Below are 20582 nucleotides of genomic sequence, written 5' to 3' on the forward strand. Positions count from 1 at the left end.
CTTTATAATGTATTTTGAAATCAGAAGCGTAATGCTCCAGCTCCAGCTTTATTTTCCTTTCTCCAGATTGCCTTGACTATTCTGGGACTTTCACAGTTTCAAAAGAATTTTAGAATATTTTTTTTTCTATTTCTGTATAAAAGGCCATTGGGATTTTAGGGGAGACAGTATTGAACCTGTAAGTTCATTTGAGTAGTATGAATATTTAAAAAACATTAAGTCTTCCAGCCCATGGAATTGGGTATGGAATGTCTTTCCATTCATTTTGTCTTCTTTAATTTCTTACATCAGTGTCTTTAATTTTCACTGTACAAATCTTGGTTGTTTATTAAAAACAACCTCCTTGGTTGTTTATTCCTAAGAGTTTTGCCACTTGATGATATTGTAAATCATCAAGTGGTAAAATTGGGATTGTTTTCTTAATTTCCTCTTTGGACTGTTCATTGTTAGTGTATAGAATGCAAGTAAGTTTTGTATGTTGCTTTTGTATCCTATAACTTTGTTGACTTGGTATATTAGTTCTAACAGTTTTTATGGAGTTTAAGGTTTTCTACATAGGATAATGTCATCTTATTTTATTTTTCTTTTATGATTTGGATTTTTTTAACTTTCTTTTTCTTGCCTAATTTATCTAGCTAGCACTCCAGTATTATGTTGAATAAAAGTGGTGAGAATGAGTTTTGCTCCTGATTTTAGAGGAATAAGAATCCTTTTCTTGCTCCTGATCTCAGAGAAAAAGCTTTCAGCTTTTCATCATTGAGTACGATGTTAGCTGTGGGTGTGTCATAGATGGTCTGTATTATGTTGAGTTCCATTCTTTCTATACCTAGTTCGTTGAGTGTTTTTATCATGAAAAGATGTTGAATTCTGTCAAATGCTGTATGTGTATATATTGAAAAAATTGTATGATATTTTTAGGGTGCTCAAGGGTGCTAAATATTTTATTTAACAATTTGTATTTATGGAAAAATAGCAGCTCCTGCCCTGAAGGATGATTGTATAAGTTTTGTCCTTCATTTTATTAATGTGGTATACCAGGTTTATTGATTTGAGTACGTTGAATCATTCTTGCATCCCAGGGATAAATCAAATAATATTGTAAGGGTGCCAAGACTATACAATGGTGAAAAGATAATCTCTTCAACAAATGGTGTTTAGAAAACTGAATATCAATAGGCAAATAAAAATGAAGTTGGACCTTTACTTTACTCATACACAAAAATCAACTCAAAATGGGTTGAAGACTTCAACATAATGTCTGAAACTATAAAACTGTTAAGAAAAAACAGGCAGACGGCATCTTAATGTTGGTCTTGGTGATGATTTCTTGGACATGACTCCAAAAATACAGGTAACAAAAGCAAAAACACACAAGTGAGACGACATCAAATAAAAAAGTTTCTGTATAGAAAAGAAAATAATCAACAGAATGGAAAGGCAACCTATGGAATAAGAGAAAAATTTATTTTTTTTTAATTAAAAACAATTTTTTATTGGGGAATATTGGGGAACACTGTGTTTTTCCATGACCCATCAGCTCAAGGCAAGTCGGTGCTTTTCAATCTACTTGTGGAGGGAGCAACTCACTGGCCCAATTGGGAATCGAACCGGCGACCCTGGTGCTACGAGCACTGAGCTCCAACCAACTGAGCCACCTGGCCACTGGAGAAAATATTTTCAAACCATATATCTGATAAAGCGTTAATTTCCAAAATATACAAAGAATTACTACAATTCAATAGCAAAATAAATACATAAATGAATAAATAACCTGATTAAAAATGGGCTAAGGACTTAAACAGACATCTCTCTAAAGATGACATACAAATGACCAGCAGGTATAGGAAAAGAAGCTTAACATCACTAATCATCAGGAAATGCAAATCAATACTACAATGAGATATCACTTTATACCTATTAAATGGTAATTGTTTCTTAAAAAGAGTGTTGGAGAGGATGTGGAGAAATTGGAACCCTTATATACTGTTAGTGAGAATGTAAAATTGTGCAGCTACTATGGAGAATAGTATGGAGGTTTCTCCAAACTTAGAAATAGAACTGCTGTGTGATCCACCAATCCCAGTTCTGGATATGTTAACAAAAGAATTGAAATCAGGACCATGAGGAAATAGATGCATCTCATGCTCCTTGCAGCATTATTCACAATAGCCCAAGGTATGGCTACAACTTAACACTGACAGGTTAAGAGATAAAAAAATAAAATGTGGTGTATACAATACTATGGAATATTATTCAGCCTTTAAAAAAAAAGGAAATCCTGCCATTGGCAACAACAGGGATGACTCTGGAGGATATTATGTTAAGTGAAATAAGCCAGTTACAATAGAACAACCAGTGCGCAATTTCACTTATATAAGTTATCTAGAATTGTTAAACTCTTAAAAGCAGAGAATATAACAGTGGTTGCCAGGAGTTTGGAGTGAAGGTGGATTGTTAGGTATGGGGAATCATTGTCCAATGGGTATAAAGTTTCAGTTATGTTACATGAATAAGTTCTTGGTATCTGCTGTACAAAATAATGCCAGCGTTAAAAACATGGTGTTGTGCACTTTAAAATGTGTTAAGAGGGGAGATCTAATATTTAGTGTTCTTATCACCAAAAACGAGAGGGTAGGGATTTGGGGAGGCATTAAATATGTCTATTACCTTGATTGTGGTGACGTTATCATGGCTATTTGCATATATCCAAACTCATCAAAACGTACACATTAAATATGTGCAGTTCCTTGTACATTAATTATACCTCAGTAAAGCTGTTTGTAAAAATTCTGGAAAGCAATTCCTCAGATCCAGATGGTTCCTTCTAAGTGGTGAATTTTACCAAGTATTGAAAGAAGAAATAATACCAATTCTATACAATTTATCCCAGAGCATAGAAGAGGGAACATTTCCCAATTCATTCTACAAAGGCAGCATTATCCTGATACTATAATCTGATACAAACACTACAAAAACAAAACAAAACAAAACTACTGACCATTATCCCTCATGAACATACATGCAAAAATCCTCAACAAATTATTAACAAGTTGAATCCAGTAATATATAACAATAATACACCTCAATCAAGTGGGGTTTATTCTGTGAACACAAGCCTGGTTCAAAAACCAATGTAATTCACCATACTAAAAAGTCTGAAGAAGAAAAACCAGTTAATTATACAGAGAGGAGAAAAACCTTGACAAAACATAACATCTATTCATCATGAAATTGTCAGCAACCTAAAAGAAAATGTGAACTTCTTCAGGTTGATTTAAACATATCTATGAAAACCTTCACCTAACATATTTAATGATGAAAAACTGAATTATTTGCCCCTAACTCAGGAACAAAGCAAGGATGTCTACTTTTCACCACTCCTGTTCAACAGTATACTGAAAGGCTTAGCACAACATGACAAGAAAATTTTTAGAAAGCATTTAGACCAGAAAGAATAAAATAATATTGTCCTTATTCTCAGACAACATAATTATCCATGTAGAAAATCCCAGGGAATCTACAAAAACAAAACAAAACAGAAAAACAACTCTTGCAACTAATAAGTGAGTTTAACAAGGTCTTAAGTTACAAGATCAACACACAAAAATCCATTTTCAACTGCATTCTACGTAAAAGCACTGAACACTGGAAATCAAAAATGAAAAAACACATTAATGAATGCCAACTATAATTTTATATATATAATGTGATGGCTCAGTGCGAGGTCGGAGTGATAGTGGATGGGGGGAGGGGGGTTCACAGTGTGAGGGATATAAATGATGAACGTGTAAGTATTACCTTGTCTTGTACACCTCAAACTAATAAAATAAAAAAAATAAAAAAAAGAAAAGAAAATGCAAGGCTGAAAAAAAAATGAAAAAACAATACCACTTGCAATAACTATCAAATAAAAGGAAATACTTAGGAAGAAATCTACCAAACATGCACAGATCTCTACGCAGAAAACCATTCTAAGAGCAAGAAATTATGGGATAGATCACAATCCATGAATTATCTTAGATTCCATGTCCCTTGCAGTTATTACAATGTTCCTTCTACTCACTGTAAAGAAGAAAGTTCAAGACCCTTCTTTCTAGAATTAGCCCTGACAAAATCATGTGCCTATCATTCATCAAGCTCCACTGAGCACTAAAAATATGTCCATTGTGTGTTAGGCTTTTATCAAATAGAAAGAGGAAAAAATATGGTCCAGAACTCAGAGCGCCAAATAATATGCCTAACATAAACACATACAAACCTCCCACATTTCCCACCCACTGAGAGTTCTTTGCCAGAGAGGACTTTGTAGAACACAGACAGGCAAACTTACCCAAGTTTCATTATGACGATTTTTTCCCAATCTAACTCCAAAACAGAATCCCTGGGAAGTCAGATGAGACTGTGTGAAAAGCAGCAATTGTTGAAGTTATAGGGATTCGTTCTTTCAGAAGATACTGGTTGAGAATTCCCCAGGTACTCTGCAAAGGAGGGCGAACATAGTTGTAATCCCTCTCTTAAGGAGCTAACAGTCTAGTAAATACAGAGATTAAACAAATAAATACAGAAAATTAATTGCCCAAGAAATTGAGGGGAGAGGATAGCTATGATTTTAAAAGGAGTTGATCTAAAACCCCTACCCTAAGATATCTCTAATGGCTCCTTAGTATGTCTTAACCGTATTTCCCCTTATTAGTCAATTAGTAGAAAAAAAGAAATACAAGCTGGGATGGAGAGATAGGAAGAGGGAGATAACCTATCACCTGGCCTCAAAACACATACACACATACAAACTTTTAAGTTAAAGTTTATTGGGGTGACAATTGTTAGTAAAGTTACATAGGTGTCAGGTGTACAATTCTGTAATACATCATCTATAAATCACAACTTTAATAGTGTATCACACAGTCAGCGTCTCAGTGCATTAGTAAATGAAAGAAATGAGACCAATGAGCTCCATCTAGTGGCCAACATTTTTATTTCTCTTCACAGTGTTTTATCACTACCTTTTATTACTTAAGTTTGTATTTATTGCCTGTCTCTCCCACAGGAATATAAGTTCCATATGGGCAGAAAATTTGTCTGTTTTGTTCATCATATCATCATCCATCTAGAAGGATGCCCAATGCATAGCACACACTCCGTACAACAAATATTTTTATACCTATGAGTGAACATCTGATATAAACAGTTTACCATCTCAACTCCATTCATGATGCTTCTCCCACAAAGTTTAACATTTTATTATTTAATATCATATTGAATATTACAGGAATTTGATAGTTATTTTATTCTTGTACTATTTAGAGTAGAATCTTCTCTTTCTCCTTCCCCACAAAGAATTTCATCATTATCCCTTCTTTATAGAGAGAACCTGGTGTTGATTTACATTCCTGCCATTGTTCAGGGGAACCTACTCGGCATACAGCATGTAGTACTGACTTTGGACCAGTAGCAGTGCCAAAAGGACATTACACGCTATGACAAATTGAAGGAGCAAAGGACAATCCCCACAGAAACCCTCCAGGAGCTAAGAACCTGCATAGAACCTAAAAGAGAGAGGCCTCTGAAAGCTTAAGAGCTCCATTATGAATGTGAACCAGGAATTCCAGAGGCAAAGTCAAACTGAGAAAAGAAACATAAGACCTTCCAGAGAAAAGCAACTTCTACCAGGTTCTAACATAGTAATACTCGCTTGTGTAGCAGCATGTTCTAACACTATTAGCCGGAAGCCACAGATCTAGTCCATGTCTTGTAAAATGGGCACAGTACTTGCCGAAGTTTTCATAAGACAACTTTTATTATTATATCTTCCATAAGGATCCCATATTTTGGAAGAATTTTTTTCCTACCAATCTGATTTGTAAAGTCAAAATGCATTTTTTCTTTTTAAAAATAGTTCAGAGACTGTGAAGAATTTTGCACTGATTCAAGTAACCAAGGTTAATATTAAATTGCTATAAATAGAGTCACGTCTGTGTGTGTATATAGACAGACAAGCAGATAGACAGATAGATAAATGGATACATAGTTACTTGGGAAGCCTTTCTATCGGTAAATGTACAATTTCTATTATGATTTTTGAAATATATAATGTTTGTACAGCTATTATAATCTGCCTGCAAAGCATTAATTTACTGTAATAATACACACACACAATCTTGCATTTAAAATAGCTACATGAGGCCAAAAACTTTTGATAAATATAATTTTGTCTATTTAAGGTGTCCAATGTGATAATGTGATGTGCATGCATCGTAGAATGGTTACCAAGATCAAGATAATTACTACATCCGGAGAAAAGGGAACGCTAGTGCACTGTTGGGTTTGCAGACTGGTGCAGCCACTATGGAAAACAGTATGGAGGTATCTCAGGAATCTGAAAATGGAACTACCCTGTGATCCAGTAATTCCACTCCTAGGCGTCTACCCGGAGAAATCCAAAACTCCAATTCAAAAATCTGTATGCATGGGGGGAGGGGGGTTCACAGTGTGAGGGATATAAATGATGAACGTCTAAGTATTACCTTGTCTTGTACACCTGAAACTAATAAAAAAAAGATAATTAGTACATCCATAACTATCAACATAGTTAACTCTTTCGTGTGTGTGTGTGTGTGTGTGTGTGTGTGTGTGTGTGTGGTGAAAATGTTTACGATCTACTCTCAGCAATTTTCAAGAACATAACTCTTTATAGCAGCAATGTAAGGTGGAAAAGGCTTTAGGAACTCACAAACACAGACTGAATTGTCCTTTTTTGCCCAGAGCAGGTCCTTCTTAGTACTGCTCTAGGATTATAAGATAAAGGAAGAATGTTGTTCTGCCTAGCCGACTCTTAGTACCCAGAATTGACAGCTACCTCTTGAGAAGCATTTCCAGATAATGAGGTATTGTTAATATCTTCTACCCTTAATCTCCCTGTCACTCCTCTATTGTCACCCGGAAGACTCATGTAACAGTAAAGTGAGATGCCTTTGGTAAGCAAACTAGAAGAGTCAGTAAACCATTAGAGCCATACATGACTGCATATGAGAAAACCATAAAAATACTAAGTTAAAACTGATTTCTTTCTCATGTAACTATAGTAGTAGGTCCAGGGCTGCAGTGGTGGCTCCATGATTTAGGGCTCAGCTTCCTTCACTATCATCCTATGGCTCTACCATCTTCAATTTGCAGATTCTACCTGGTGGTCCAGGAGGGCTGCAGTCATCACGTCTGCACTGAGAATATCAGGGAAACAACACCCAAGGGAGTGATAAGGACGCGCTACCCTTTTAAGACATTTCCTGGAAGCAGCACGTCCAGCTTCCACTTATATCCCATGGGCCAGAATTTAGTTTTATGGCCAACCTAGCAACAATAGAGGCTGGAAATGCAATCTTTCTACAAGCACCCATGTACTCTGCTGAAATTTGGGGCTCTATTTCTATAGAATACTAAATATTGGGGAATAATCAGCAGCCCCATCCTAAAGATTCTCTCTACAAGCACCCATGTACTCTGCTGAAATTTGGGGCTCTATTTCTATAGAATACTAAATATTGGGGAATAATCAGCAGCCCCATCCTAAAGATTCTCTTTCCCTTTTTCTTAAGGAATAATTTTATAGTACTTACAAAGAAACAAGCACAGTTCTACGTTTTTTCAGGTCTATGAAGTCATCTAATCCTCACAGTAGGTTCTATTATCCACATTTTACAAATGAGGAGATTGAAGCAGAGAGAAATGAATAACTTGCCCAAAGTCACACAGCTAGAAAATTGTAGAGCTGGGATTTGAACCAGCCAGTTTGGCTTACCCACCATGCTGTATTGCCTTCTCTCAGCTATATTTCAGATTTTTAAATCTTTTATATGAGGCAATAGAAAAGGCTTTATCTGCATAAGTGAGATACTGTCTTTTTATTCAGAAGAAGAAATAAGGAAATACATATCTATTATCTATTAATTCCAGGGAGTCACTTATATTTCTCTTTTAAACACCAACGTGAGTATAAGGTATAACACAAGGCTTGGCATATGAACAAAGCATTCAAATGCCCAGCATCTGGTCATTGGTCATTTAATGAACATGTGTGTAAACTAACGAAAACAACAGATGGCAAATGAAACACATTTACATTCTCTCTCTACTGAAGCCCCACTAAAATAACAGTAAGGAGATTCTTGTAAGCCCCATGAGAACAAAAACAATCAAAGGAATGACAGTGGCAGCAAAATTATAGACGTTAGAAAGCAAATGGGCAGGTGGTACCTCACAGTAGATTTAAACAAGCTGAATCCTAGACCAGTCATGAAGAAAGCAAAAAAAGCAACTTGATCAACCCCCACAGACCTCTCCAAACATTCAGCACCAAATACAGGAGAATCATTTAAAGGCTTTTCTACTAAACAAGCAGATCTCCAGATCCCTACCCCTGGCCTGCCATAGCTCCACCAATTGGTCGCCCTTCACCTCAGCAAGAGATCAGTAGTTTATACTCTGGAGAGGATAAATAGAGTGTCTGAATTAGGAGAAACCAGGCACTGTGAAGGGACAGTGCTGAAATAGAGGAAATAACTGACTGTCAGCATAATGAATGTTGAGATCTTTAGCCCTCTCTCCCTTTCTGCCACCCACCTAGTCCCAGCCAAACTCATCTCTCACTCTAACAACTTCCTAACAGATCTTCCTGCTTCTACTCTTGCCTGCCCACTAGTTTTACCTCCAAGGCAGCTCGAGTATCTTTCTTAAAATTTAATTATGATTGCATCATTCCTCTACTTAAGATTTTCTAATGCTTCAGAAAAAAAAAATCTAAATGCCTTTTTGTGGTCTTCAAAACTCTGCATGACCTGCACCTACCTTCTTCTCCATCCTCATCTGGAAGCACTTTCTCCCTGATCACTACGTTTTAGACACACTGGTCTCATTCCTTGAACATGTCCAAGTTTGTTCCCATATAAAGGCTTTTGCAACTGCTATTTTCCTTTCCAGAATCATTTTTTTTTTTTTGCAGGATTGCTTCTTCCTCATCAATTCTGGGTTCAAATGTCAGCTCCTCCAAAAAAAAAAGTCCTTTCCTGATCATCCTGTTCAAACTATCTATCTCCACCCATCACTGCTTCTTTTATAGCACTTATCACCCTCTGAAGTCATTGTATATATTTACTTGTCTATTGTCTGTTCCTCCCTCTGTAAGGTTTAAGACGTACATTTTCTCTGCCTCATTTTCCCTAATAGCCTCAACACCTACATACTAAGTCATATTAGTTCAATGTGAGAAAAAGAAAAAGCAGCACCTGGCATTGGGAACTGAACTGACACCTTTAAGGCTTCCGTGTTGTTAGGAACTAGCCATGGTGTGCGTCGCTGTAAAACAGAACAATCTGACACAGCGCCAACATCAGACGAAATCACTCTGATCCTGTTGAAGGGAGACAACAGACAAAGTCACTTTGCAACCTTGTTTAAACAGAGATAAAAACAAGATCACTTCCTCCTCTTCCAGCTAGTACAACTGTTGCTTCTTGACCAATTACAGATTTACCCTTGCAATTTTCCTCCCTTCTTTTACACAAGCTGTATTATAAAACCCAGTCTTAAAATTACCCCCCACGTCCTGACAGCACCTCAAACAGAAAGAATTTCCATTTCCCGCAAATCACCTCCCCGCAAATCACCTAATACAATCCCAAATCCTATGTCATTCCGAACACTCTGTTATTGAAATGACCCATGCTATCCTAAGGTGTATGCTCTCCCTCGTTGCAAAAAGTAATAAACTCATTTTTCTGGCGGCCTCTTGGCTGGAGACTATTGACTAATGAATGTCTCTCACAACAGCTTATCATCCATGGGTAGACTACCTATCGTACACTATAATTTCTCCATCCAGCCTATCATCTTCTGAAGCTCCTTGTACCTGGGTGAAGAATGTATTCCTTCAACGAAAGATTATCTTTGTTCTTCCCTAGGCCCGAATAGCAATACTACTGCCATTCCCACTCCATATGTCCTCTCATCTTCTTAAAAGAGGAGGGGAAGAAAATGTAATAATGAAACGCAATTCTTAACAGAAGCTCTCCTTTTGCTAACACGGCCCTCCCCAAAGGTTTAACTCGCGCTGTTCCTTTTTCTCTTAGCCGATTTTCCTTCCACTTTTAAAGTGTTGTTTACGTTCGTCCTTCGGTCTCACATCTCCCCTTCATTCTCAGTTCTTTGATCAAACTCATTTTACTGTTCAGGAGTGTTCCTGAGCGTTCCTCACTGCTTTCCCCCCCCCACCACCCTTTTTTTTCCCCAAGAGTGGAAACATCATGGATGACAAAAATACCTTTTGCATAATCTCTCAGCCTTGCAGCTCCCGCAGCTTCCAACATTATCCTAACTACAATTCTCCCCTTGCCTAAGCCCTGCGGTCGCATAGTTTGCCTTTTGTTACAACTCAATCCTCGTCCTATAATCATCCCCAACCCCATCAGTCACACACACCCAATCAGCCCTGTGTGATATTTCATACCCAATCTCCAGCTATATTCAAGTCCCCGCCCCATCTCATCCCCCAGCCCAGTTTTATCCAGTCCGCGATCCCGAACGCCCCTCAGCCAATCCGCGCCCGGAATCCGGACCGTAGCGTCAGTCCCGCGCAGGCCCGCCCCCAAGTCCGATTCCGGCTCCACTAGGCCGGTGAGCCCAGGACTCGAGCCGCGGAGGCAGGGTTGTCGCGCGAGGGAGGTAAGTGGGCTGTGAGGCAGGGCACTCGGGTGCGGTCCCGGCATGCGGAGTAGCGTGGAGCGCGGCTGCGAAGGATAGAGGGCTGCAGGGCTGCGCTGCGCTTGCAGGAGCCGCGCTCCTGGAGGGGCTGGGAGGAAGAGCCGGAGCTGGATTCGCTTCGGGACTGGGACTCGCCCCCCTGAGCTGACGGCGCTCGCGCGGTGCTGGGCCGGGATCCCGACTCTGGCGGACCGCGGGGCTGGCTGCAGAGGGTCCACGCTGGAAGTAACAGTTTCCTCTGGAAAGGGAATGACACCGAGGATTCGAGGGTGGTACTCCCGACCCCGGTCATTGATTGCCCCTTTTGCTCTTGATTTTGCAATTTGGGTATTTTGAAAACTGTGGGAAGGGCAACACGGACTCCAGTTCACCCATAACCGGGATTTTTAAGAAAAAATAAAGCAAAGGCTGTTAACTTACCGTATAAATGAATCATAGTGAATCTAAAGTTTTCAGTTAAAAGAGTAAAGCAGCCCAGTCTGTTGCTTTTGGAGTCCGAGCAGCTTTCGGAGAATGAGCCCCGCACCCAGTATGGATGTCATTCCTCCACCCCTGACACGTGGGCTCCACCGATAATTCCGGAGGCAAGAATTGGGTTGCTTGCTCACGTACACACCGGGCACCAACGGTGCAGATCAACCGTTAGAAAGTTTTACTTGACCTTGTGCTAAAACTCAGTTCCTGCCAACTCACACCAGTCAGCCATACTTCTCTTTCCTCCGGAGAAATTTGTAATTACACGAATCCCATTTTTCCAGAACAGGTTTTCAGAAATGTCAGGATCATGTCTCCTTAAGTATTGTGCCGCCTAAATATAGCTAATGTTTCCACTCTTGCTCCCATGGCGTGGCTTATTGTTCCCATTGTACTAAACCAGCCAGTACCTTGTTCACCTTCTAGTTGCCCTCTACCGCTATAATTACTGAACCTTATAAACATATGTTGCAGAAGTGAATGAGCAGATAGAGCATGAAGTACAAATCATCTTTCCTTTGGTCAGACTCAACACTAACCTTTTTTGCCGTCACTTCACATTAAATCTTCCTTGAGCCTGCAGTTACCCTGAATGTTCTGGACTTTGTAAAATTAACTAAATATCTTCCTACATCTCATCCTCCTATGCAGAGTGGTTGATAAGTTGATCACTTAAATTTAAGTCCAGAGCTTCAAACTTTTTACAATTCATTTTGATTGCCTTGCTTACATTTTAGCTCTGGATTCTGTCCCCAGCAATTCTCCAGCCATCTTTGCTTCAGATCACACCCCCAAATCTGCCACACGTACCTTCTATGTCTTCATTTTAAACAGTATACTCCTATGATAATAAATAGACAGTTTAATTTTCTATTGATCATGCATACTTTAACATGGTGTTTACCTTATATGTAAATGGCCGTAATCAGGTTTACTAGATCACCTTGATTCACAATGGCCTGGTTTTCTTCACATTGTTTTAAAAGAGAAACTAGAAAAATATAGTGAACATGTTGTTTAGAATTAAGAACCATATACCTTTTGATTTTCTCCAATTTTTCAGTGACATCCAACTTTACATATTTATTCAGCTTATCTGTGAACATAGCTATGGAATGTTAATTGCATTTAAAAAGTGCTGCTTAAAATGTGTTTATTTTAATGATATATTTTTTAAAGTTTTGCTTTTGAGATCATCCTTCTTGCCTCTGCTGTTTTACAAGTGCCTTTATCTCAAAATAATCCTTATACTTAGCAGCATATTTTTGGGGTGCGATATTCTGCCTTCCTTCACCCGTAAAACATAGTAAAATGCTGGACAATGTTGGGGGCCAATTTGAGATTAATAACCATGAGTTTGTGGTGAAACCAATTCTGTCCTGCATGACTTTCTCCAGCAGTCCACAGCGTCATAGGCCACAGAAAAAAACAGACACTGGTAGTTGAGTTCATCCAGGGCTAGGGTTTTTATAGACAGGTGAAAAGACAGACAAGGGGGTAGGCCATTGTCAAGAACATTATTGAAATGATGGAACTGGCATCTAAATTGGAAAATAAAGGAAGGTGAGGACTGACTGGAGGAAGGGGAGGCGGCCTCCTAGAGATCTTGATGATACTGAAGAATAGTACTAGTTGGAATAATTAAGCAAACTGAAAGGGTAGGTACCATGTTTCCCCGAAAATAAGACCTAGCCGGACAATCAGCTCTAATGCGTCTTTTGGAGCAAAAATTAATATAAGACCCGGTCTTATATATATTATATTATGTATATTATATTATATTATTATATTATGTAAGACCCGGTCTTATAGTAAAATAAGTAAAATAAGACCGGGTCTTATATTAATTTTTGCTCTGAAAGATGCATTAGAGCTGATTGTCCAGCTAGGTCTTATTTTCGGGAAAACATGGTAGTTTATGGTCAAAGAGCAGGTGCTTCAATTATTTTGGAATTAGACCTGATTGAGTTAATGGCAAGGTGCAGGGTATGACTGACTGTAAGACAGAGTGACTAAGGTGGAATGAAGAAGAGCAATGGACATGGAAATGTCAGTTGTTGGATGTGTCATGTCTAAAGACACTGAAATTACCTGGGATGATCACAGACCTTGGAGTTGAAGAGAAAACTGTATGCCCAATGACAAAACCCTTCATGAATGACAGGGAGTTATCAGCAGATCAGGAAATAACATCAGTGAGGCAGATGAGGGAAGTAATAGCCTGGCAGTGGTAAAAGGGACATCACGAAAGAGGTAGGTGGGGCAGGTAAAAACAAAAGCCAACATTGAGGAATAAAATAGTGGTATCTTGGGGCCACCCAGTGTCTCAGGCGGTTGGAGCTCCATGCTCCTAACTCTGAAGGCTACCGGTTCGATTCCTACATGGGCCAGTGGGCTCTCAACCACAAGGTTGCCAGTTCAATTCCTTGAGTCCCGCAAGGGATGGTGGGCTGCGCCCCCTGCAACTAAGATTGAACACGGCACCTTGAGCTGAGCTGCCTCTCAGATGGCTCGGTTGGAGCAGGGGCTCTCAACCACAAGGTTGCCAGTTCGATTCCTCGGGTCCCGCAAGGGATGGTGGGCTGCACCCCCTGCAACTAGCAACAGGCAACTGGACCTGGAGCTGAGCTGTGCCCTCCACAACTAAGACTGAAAGGACAACAACTTGAAGCTGAATGGCACCCTCCACAACTAAGATTGAAAGGACAACAACTTGACTTGGAAAAACAGTCCTGGAAGTACACACTGTTCCGCCAATAAAATCCTGTTCCCCTTCCCCAATAAAATCTAAAAAAAAAACAAAAAAAGTGGTATCTTCAGGAAACTGTAAGGTTTGAGTTAAAGCAAAGAGGTACAGGGAACACTCTGAGAACATAAAGATATAATGGGATTTGGTGATTATGGTACAAGTATTCCAAAAGATACAATGGAAGGTTTGGAAAGTTGGAAGAGAAATGAAGAGCTGGGTCAGTTCCAGGCAGTACATTGCATTGTGGAGGTAACGTGCTGTCAAAAGACTGAGAAGATGTGGAACTTAAGCTTTGGGATTTTCAGAAGAAAACATGTTGATTTAATGTCAATTCCCTCGTGGCTTGAGGGCATGACTGGGATGAAATCTCCCAAGAGCTGCAATCTAAGCTCACACACGATCAGCCAGTGATTTACAGTGTCTTCTGAGATTACCTTCAAACCAAGGATGCATTTATTCATCTGTTTGGAGAATGGGTAAACTGAGCCTCAACAAGAGCCAGTGACTTGTCTGAAGGTAGAAACTTTTTTTTAATATCAAGCGTAAGGATTAGAATTCAGGTATCCTGATTCCTCCTAGTTCTGTTTTCCCCCCAGTTTATCTCTGAAGAGGTAGAAGAGGTTTCTCTGATGTGTCTACTTTCAAGAAATCATTTTGCTTAATACCAAAGAAATTAAGCTGAATTTAAATAAATGGATGTTTATTTATTGAGAAAAAAAATTGTCCTAAATCAAATAACTGCATGAAGATTGTTCAGTATATTTCCTATTGTTTGGTAATTTTCCTTAAATCTAATCATACTGCCTAACCTGGTAAGTGTTTTATTCCTGAACAGAACAATTACACGAGAATAGGCATGTCTTGATTTAAGAAACCCTAGTTTTTGACTTAAAAAACATAAAATATAAGAAATAATTATTTACAAGAGGAATTAGTATTTCATGAAAGGACTTATAAATAGCTCAATTAAGTCACTAAGTGATAATGTGATTTGATGTATTCCTTCAGTCATTTAACCCTTTTATTTGTCAAGTACCTACTATATGCCAGAGAATACTTGTACCATGGTGGACTAAACACATCAGGTTACTGCTCATGGAGTTTATGTTACAAATTTGTGAATGAGTGGCCAGCCACACACACAAACACACACACAAAAAGCTTTGCAGAAAATTAAATAGGCTGATGTGATATAAATGGCTAAGAGACTGTCATTTAAGCTGAGATTTTGTTGCCACAGGATTTTATATTTCACTTTTTAAGAAATATTCAATATATTATTTTTCATATCAAAAGCTTTCTGTAGCCTTAACATTTGGTAACTTGAAGAGATTCAGAGCTAGCGTCAGTGGTCCTGTTGAATTCCTGGAGTCTGTCTCCTTTTTTAAAGTTTGATCCGAGATAGAGGAAATGCTCTGATGAGACGTGTCTGTTACCTGAATGTTTTTAGAAAGCTGAGTTTTCATCCACTTCTAAGTGGCAGCATAATAACAGAATTTTATCTTGCTTTGATCTCTCTACTTTTACCCGTGATTGATAATGATTTCCTTACAGGTAGAAAGTAATTCAGAATGTGTGCCTGTCATGCAATTGGAATCTATGGAAATGGCTTGCTAGCTAACTATTGTTGAATAATTGCTGAGGGAAGTACCAGCTGAGAAAATAACCTAAGATTCACTCATATATTCTTTGTATTTATCAAGGACCTGATATAATTCTTTTCAGACAACTTTCTAAATAACCTGTTTTTAATAACTTTAATTTACTATTATCTATTATGCTTTTACTAGTGACTGTTACTCAGACAATTCTGAATAGTTTTTAGATTGAAATATTCTGGATTTATAGCTACTAGAAATGATACTTTTACTTAATGCTCTTGGCTAAGTTAGAGCCTAATTTTTTGAATTCACAATATCCTTACAGATCTCTAGTTTACAATGACATGCATAAATTTGTATGAGGCTTTTATTAGAATGATTCTAGTGATGAGAGATTTTTGTTTATATTTTATATAAACTTATGGTCTAGCAGCTAGCTATAACTAACAATCTGATAGCAATGTAAATATCATATATTCACTCCCGTAAATTTTTTTTTTGTCCTGTAGCATGTTTTTGGCCCAGAGGAGACTCTGCTCCGTTGGCGGCAGTAGAGTGAAATACCTGAAGACAATTTATTCTTCAAAAATCTTCAGATTCTCCACTTCTCCTGTAGGTATTGCTTAATCACTTACAGATAAATTATTGTACATATTCTGTGATGTCAAAAAAGTACATTTTTCAGATGTTTATAAGTATTTTTATCAGAATGAGGATTTTAGTTATATAGCTTGAAATCATCTTTTGTCATTAGCAAGAACTGACATTCACTGAGCAACTTCACCTTTCTATGTATCAGGCCTAGTGCTGGGCATTTTGTATTCATTATCTCATTTTACCTTTACAGAACTCTGTATGAACTTTATGAATTTTTACATTCCCGTCTTACAAATGAGAAAGTGGAGAAATTAGATAGGTTTAGGAACTTGTTTAAGGTCACACAACTTCTAAGTGGCATAACCAAGATAGCACACACATCTCTGTGTACCTCTGCCACTCTAAAGGTAAGCTCTTCTTCTCAAAAAAGGATACTATGGTGACTATAAGTGCAGGCCCTGTGACTTCAAGATTTTAGGAAATATGGCAGATTGAGGACCAGGTTATATGACATCATGGAAAAGCAAACAAATACCCTCTTTGTTACCACCATGACTATCATAACCCAGGACAGATAACTGACCCAGTTTCTTCAGCAGTCAGTGGCATGAGAAAAAGGTAGGAGAGGGGTGTTTTGGGGGAATACTCTGGGATGAAAAGAGACTTAAGAACCATAACCACCAAAACAATGTGTTGACCTTGTTTAGGAACTTGGTCCTGTCAATCAAAATGCAAAAAGATATTTTTAAAGACAATCAGAGAAATATGAATTTCTGATGTGAAACTAATTTGTAGCCCATTGGTTATTAGACGATATCAAGGAATTATTGTTAATTAGGTGTGATAATGTCATTGACGTTATGTCAGAAAATGTTGATATTTTTTTAGAGAGATGTGCCAAGTATATAGGGATGAAATGACTTAAGGTCTAGGATTTCCTTTAAAATTACTCAGCTATAAAAAATAAGGAAAGGGGGAAAGGTGAAGCAAAATGAGGCAAAATCTTGATAATTATTATCAGGGTAATGTGTATATGAGTGTTTCATATCATGTTGAATCATGAAATTGTTATTTTTGTAGGTCAAAAATGGGTAAATATTGATAGTTTCATATTGTTCAACCTAATAGTAATCTCTCAACTTTTATGTAAGTTTGAAATTGTCATAAAAACATCACCAAGTTCTCCCTTTACATGTAAATGCTATGATCTCTACCTCATAAATGTCTTGAATTCTATCTCTTTTCTTTGTTACCACCATCACTTACCTTAGGTCAAGCCCTCCTTGATGCAGAGAAGTTGGTTGAAGGCAAGGAAGTGGGTGCAACCATGAGGGTGATCAGATAAAGACATGGTACTAAATTAAGGCTGTTTGCATGTGGAATTATTATCTGCGGAGCTGTTTCAGAGTGTACGTGCACAGGGACCATCCTGAGAGAATCTCATTCTATAAGTCTAGAGCATATTTTGAATAATAATGCCAGGTGATTCTAATGTACATCCAGGTAACAACCACTGACAATGCTTTACTCAAATTTGCAGATTATTTGGGATAGAATTCAATCCTTTCCATCTTTAACAACCGCATCAGAAAGGTCCCTGCAATCCATCAGGGACTTTGCAGTTAAAATTGTCACACAGATAAATGAGTGTTCATTCTGATATTGGGCAAATGAATAAAGCAAACTGGTCAGTGTTATAAAGAGTAATAGTGGTAAATTCAAATCAAGAACTAGCTAGACTGCTCACTGTAAACCTGTTTTCACTAGAAGACCCTTCTCATCCACACTATCATTGATATCATTGAAAACTTACTATAAAGGTTACCTCTGAGGAAGGGATATAATGAGGGATGGGCTGCACTTTATTTGGATCATTTGTCTTTTTTTTTTTTTTTAATTTTATTGCTTCTGTAATTTTAAATAAATAACGTTCTAGATGTTAGGGGAAAAAATTACTGCTGTACAGCAAGAAAAGGACCAAGATGAATCAGGATGAAAATCACTATTCCCTATTTTAGCACCTAGATCTTAAAGGCATGGAAACTGGGAGATAAAATTTATATTATCCTCTGGTGGCAGAAAGCCAAAGAATGAATTAATAAATGAGAGAGAGAGACAAGAGAGAGAGATGAATAGGTGGAAGGATGGTTGGATGGATGGATGGCAGGAAGGGGAGAGAGAGAGAGGAAGGGAGGGGAGAAAGAAAGCAGGAAGGAAGGGGTAATGGAGCACCAACTCCTATCTAATTGTGTCACCCTTTGTTAGACTAGTCTTTATTAAAAGTTTAGTCATTCAGATTGCAGTTTGTAGCCCATTGGTTTTCTACTCTTCTCCCATTTATAACCTATTGTCTACTTCACAATAGCCTTCCTAAATAGGACTTCTCAGGGAAACTATTCTGTATGCTCTAACCATGGATACATGCAACACATTTGTCAAAACCCATAGACCATAGAACACCATCTGATAATGATGTGTCAGTGGTGGTTCATCAATTGTAACAAATGTACCAGTCTGATGGGGGACATTGCTGTTGGAGGAGGCTGTGTGTATCTGGGAGCAGGGAGTGTATGAGAACTCTGTACTTTGTACTCAATTTTGCTGTAAACCTAAAACTGCTCTAAACAAAAGTCCATTTAAAAAAAAAAAAAGGACTCTAAAATTTACATGCCCACCACAGAAGCACAAAAACATTTATTTTATAGCAACTCAGACAAAAACTTTCCCTTCTCCTTCAGTCTGCCTTTCCCTAAAGAAATCATAGCCCTCTTTTTTTATACAAAAACATTATTGTACATTTAGTCCATACCTAACATCTCCTTACTCTCTGTGATATAAAGTGGTATAAAGTTACTTGTCCTTTTTGTATCTAAGAGAATCTTTTCCACTTTCTGAATGGGCACTAGTTTTTGAGTATGTATGGTAGGTGTCAAGAACTGTGCTTTTCCACTATGAATTTAACTCATTTAATCATTGTAGCAATTACATGGGGTAGGCATTCATTCCCCTTGTTAACAAATGAGGGAACTGAGTTCCAGGGAAGTCAACCTGCCTACTGTCACACAGTTAGTAGTTCTGATGTTTAATTTTGAACTTAGATTGATCTGGCTTGAAAGCTCTTGGCATTAAACAACCATGGAAATTTTAATGAGAATGTAGGCATATGTTACAGGGCACAGAGCTGGACTGGTCTGTGAAGATCTGTGCCCAGATGTCGCTTTACATCTCTTCTGGGTATAAGTGCCCAGCAGAAACTGCATTCTCTCAGCCTCAAATCCAAATTTCTATGAGGTATCCTGATTTGTGTAACCTGGCTCTGTCATGTGGAGATGGAAAAGCAAATATTTGGTAATTGTTTGCGGGGCTATCTTCACAGAAGACTTTGATCAAAGGGGCCTTTCTAGGTTCCTCCCTGTCTATCACACTTCATATTAAACTAAAGTTATCTATGATTATTTCCCTTCCTGGAGCAGGTCCTATATCTAAATTCTTTTAGGGAATGAGGGGGAAAGTCAAAGTTTTTTCCTGAGTCTTTTCTTAAAAATAACCAGAATCAATATCCCACAGGCATCTTTTGGGGCGGCAAACCCTGCTTCCCCTCAACTCTATTTCCTGGCATTCCAGCTATGTGTTTATATACAATATCAGTTCTGAAGGTTTAGAGAAACCCTTGTTTCCAATAAGCTTGTTTCTCTGACACATTTTTTGGGGGAAAAACTTGAAATCAATTAACGCAGTGAAAGAGTCCTTTGTATTTCCACTTCAGAGTTACCAGTTCTTCTACCACTACAGGATGTTTCTGTTATTTTCATATGCCATCTAATGGCAAAAGAATGTCATTTGTCTTTTTTTTTTTTTTAATGTATACTTCTACCTTGGAAAATATCTAAAATCTGAGAGAATTCTGTTACTGTGCTTGCTTGAGGAGCATTTTGTGCAAAGGGAGACAGAGAATATGGTTTCAGAATACCCTGGCCACTCTTTTATTAATTTTTTACTTTTAATATACAATTTTTAGAGCATCATAGATTCAGAGCACAATTGAGCAGAAACTGGAGTTTCTATATATCCCCTGCCCACCTCCACACACAGCCTACCCCATTATCAATATCCCCCAATACCCCCCCCCAGTGGGACATTTGTTGCAAACAATGGACCTATACTGATACATCATTATCTCCCAATGTCCATTGTTTATGGTTCACCCTTGATGTACATATGTACAATGCATTTAGACAAATGTATAATGACATGAATCCACCCATTTAGTATCATAAAGAAAGTTTCACTGCCCTAAAAGTCTTTTCTTCTACCTATTCATTCTTTCTCCCTTCCCTTTCCCCACCCCCACAAGCCCTGGAAACCACTGATCTTTTTACAGTCTCCATGGTTTGCCTTTAAGTTTCCTC

The 20582-nt window shown here is 38.1% G+C and overlaps 2 protein-coding genes across 6 annotated transcripts in view; one reads left to right on the forward strand and one right to left on the reverse strand.

Annotated features, from left to right (window-relative positions):
• LOC308500549 (uncharacterized protein) overlaps nt 1-11320 on the reverse strand; it is a 158734-nt gene extending 147414 nt beyond the window's left edge. The window contains exons 1-4 of one of the 3 annotated variants that reach the window (XM_081055610.1): nt 11173-11309; nt 10499-10990; nt 9279-9403; nt 4331-4478 (exon numbers count right to left, since the gene is read on the reverse strand). In XM_081055610.1, coding sequence (XP_080911736.1) covers nt 9393-9403; nt 10499-10990; nt 11173-11188 — 519 coding nt within the window. In that variant the 5' untranslated portion in view covers nt 11189-11309 and the 3' untranslated portion in view covers nt 4331-4478; nt 9279-9392. Of the gene's footprint in view, nt 1-1431; nt 3518-4330; nt 4479-9278; nt 9404-10312; nt 10991-11172 lie in introns of those variants that run through there. The other 2 variants (XR_013993747.1, XR_013993748.1) reach the window with 2 other exon arrangements.
• KYAT3 (kynurenine aminotransferase 3) overlaps nt 10609-20582 on the forward strand; it is a 48432-nt gene continuing 38458 nt past the window's right edge. For all 3 annotated transcript variants that reach the window (XR_013993745.1, XM_081055608.1, XM_081055609.1), the window contains exons 1-2: nt 10609-10713; nt 16086-16188. Coding sequence is in view for 2 of the 3 variants with exons in the window: in XM_081055608.1 (XP_080911734.1) it covers nt 16087-16188 (102 nt within the window). In the remaining variant the exon portion in view is untranslated. The remainder of the gene's footprint in view (nt 10714-16085; nt 16189-20582) is intronic.

The sequence above is a fragment of the Rhinolophus hipposideros genome (genome assembly GCF_964194185.1).
Source record: "Rhinolophus hipposideros genome assembly, chromosome: 8".
In the NCBI taxonomy this organism is placed as follows: Eukaryota; Metazoa; Chordata; class Mammalia; order Chiroptera; family Rhinolophidae; genus Rhinolophus; species Rhinolophus hipposideros.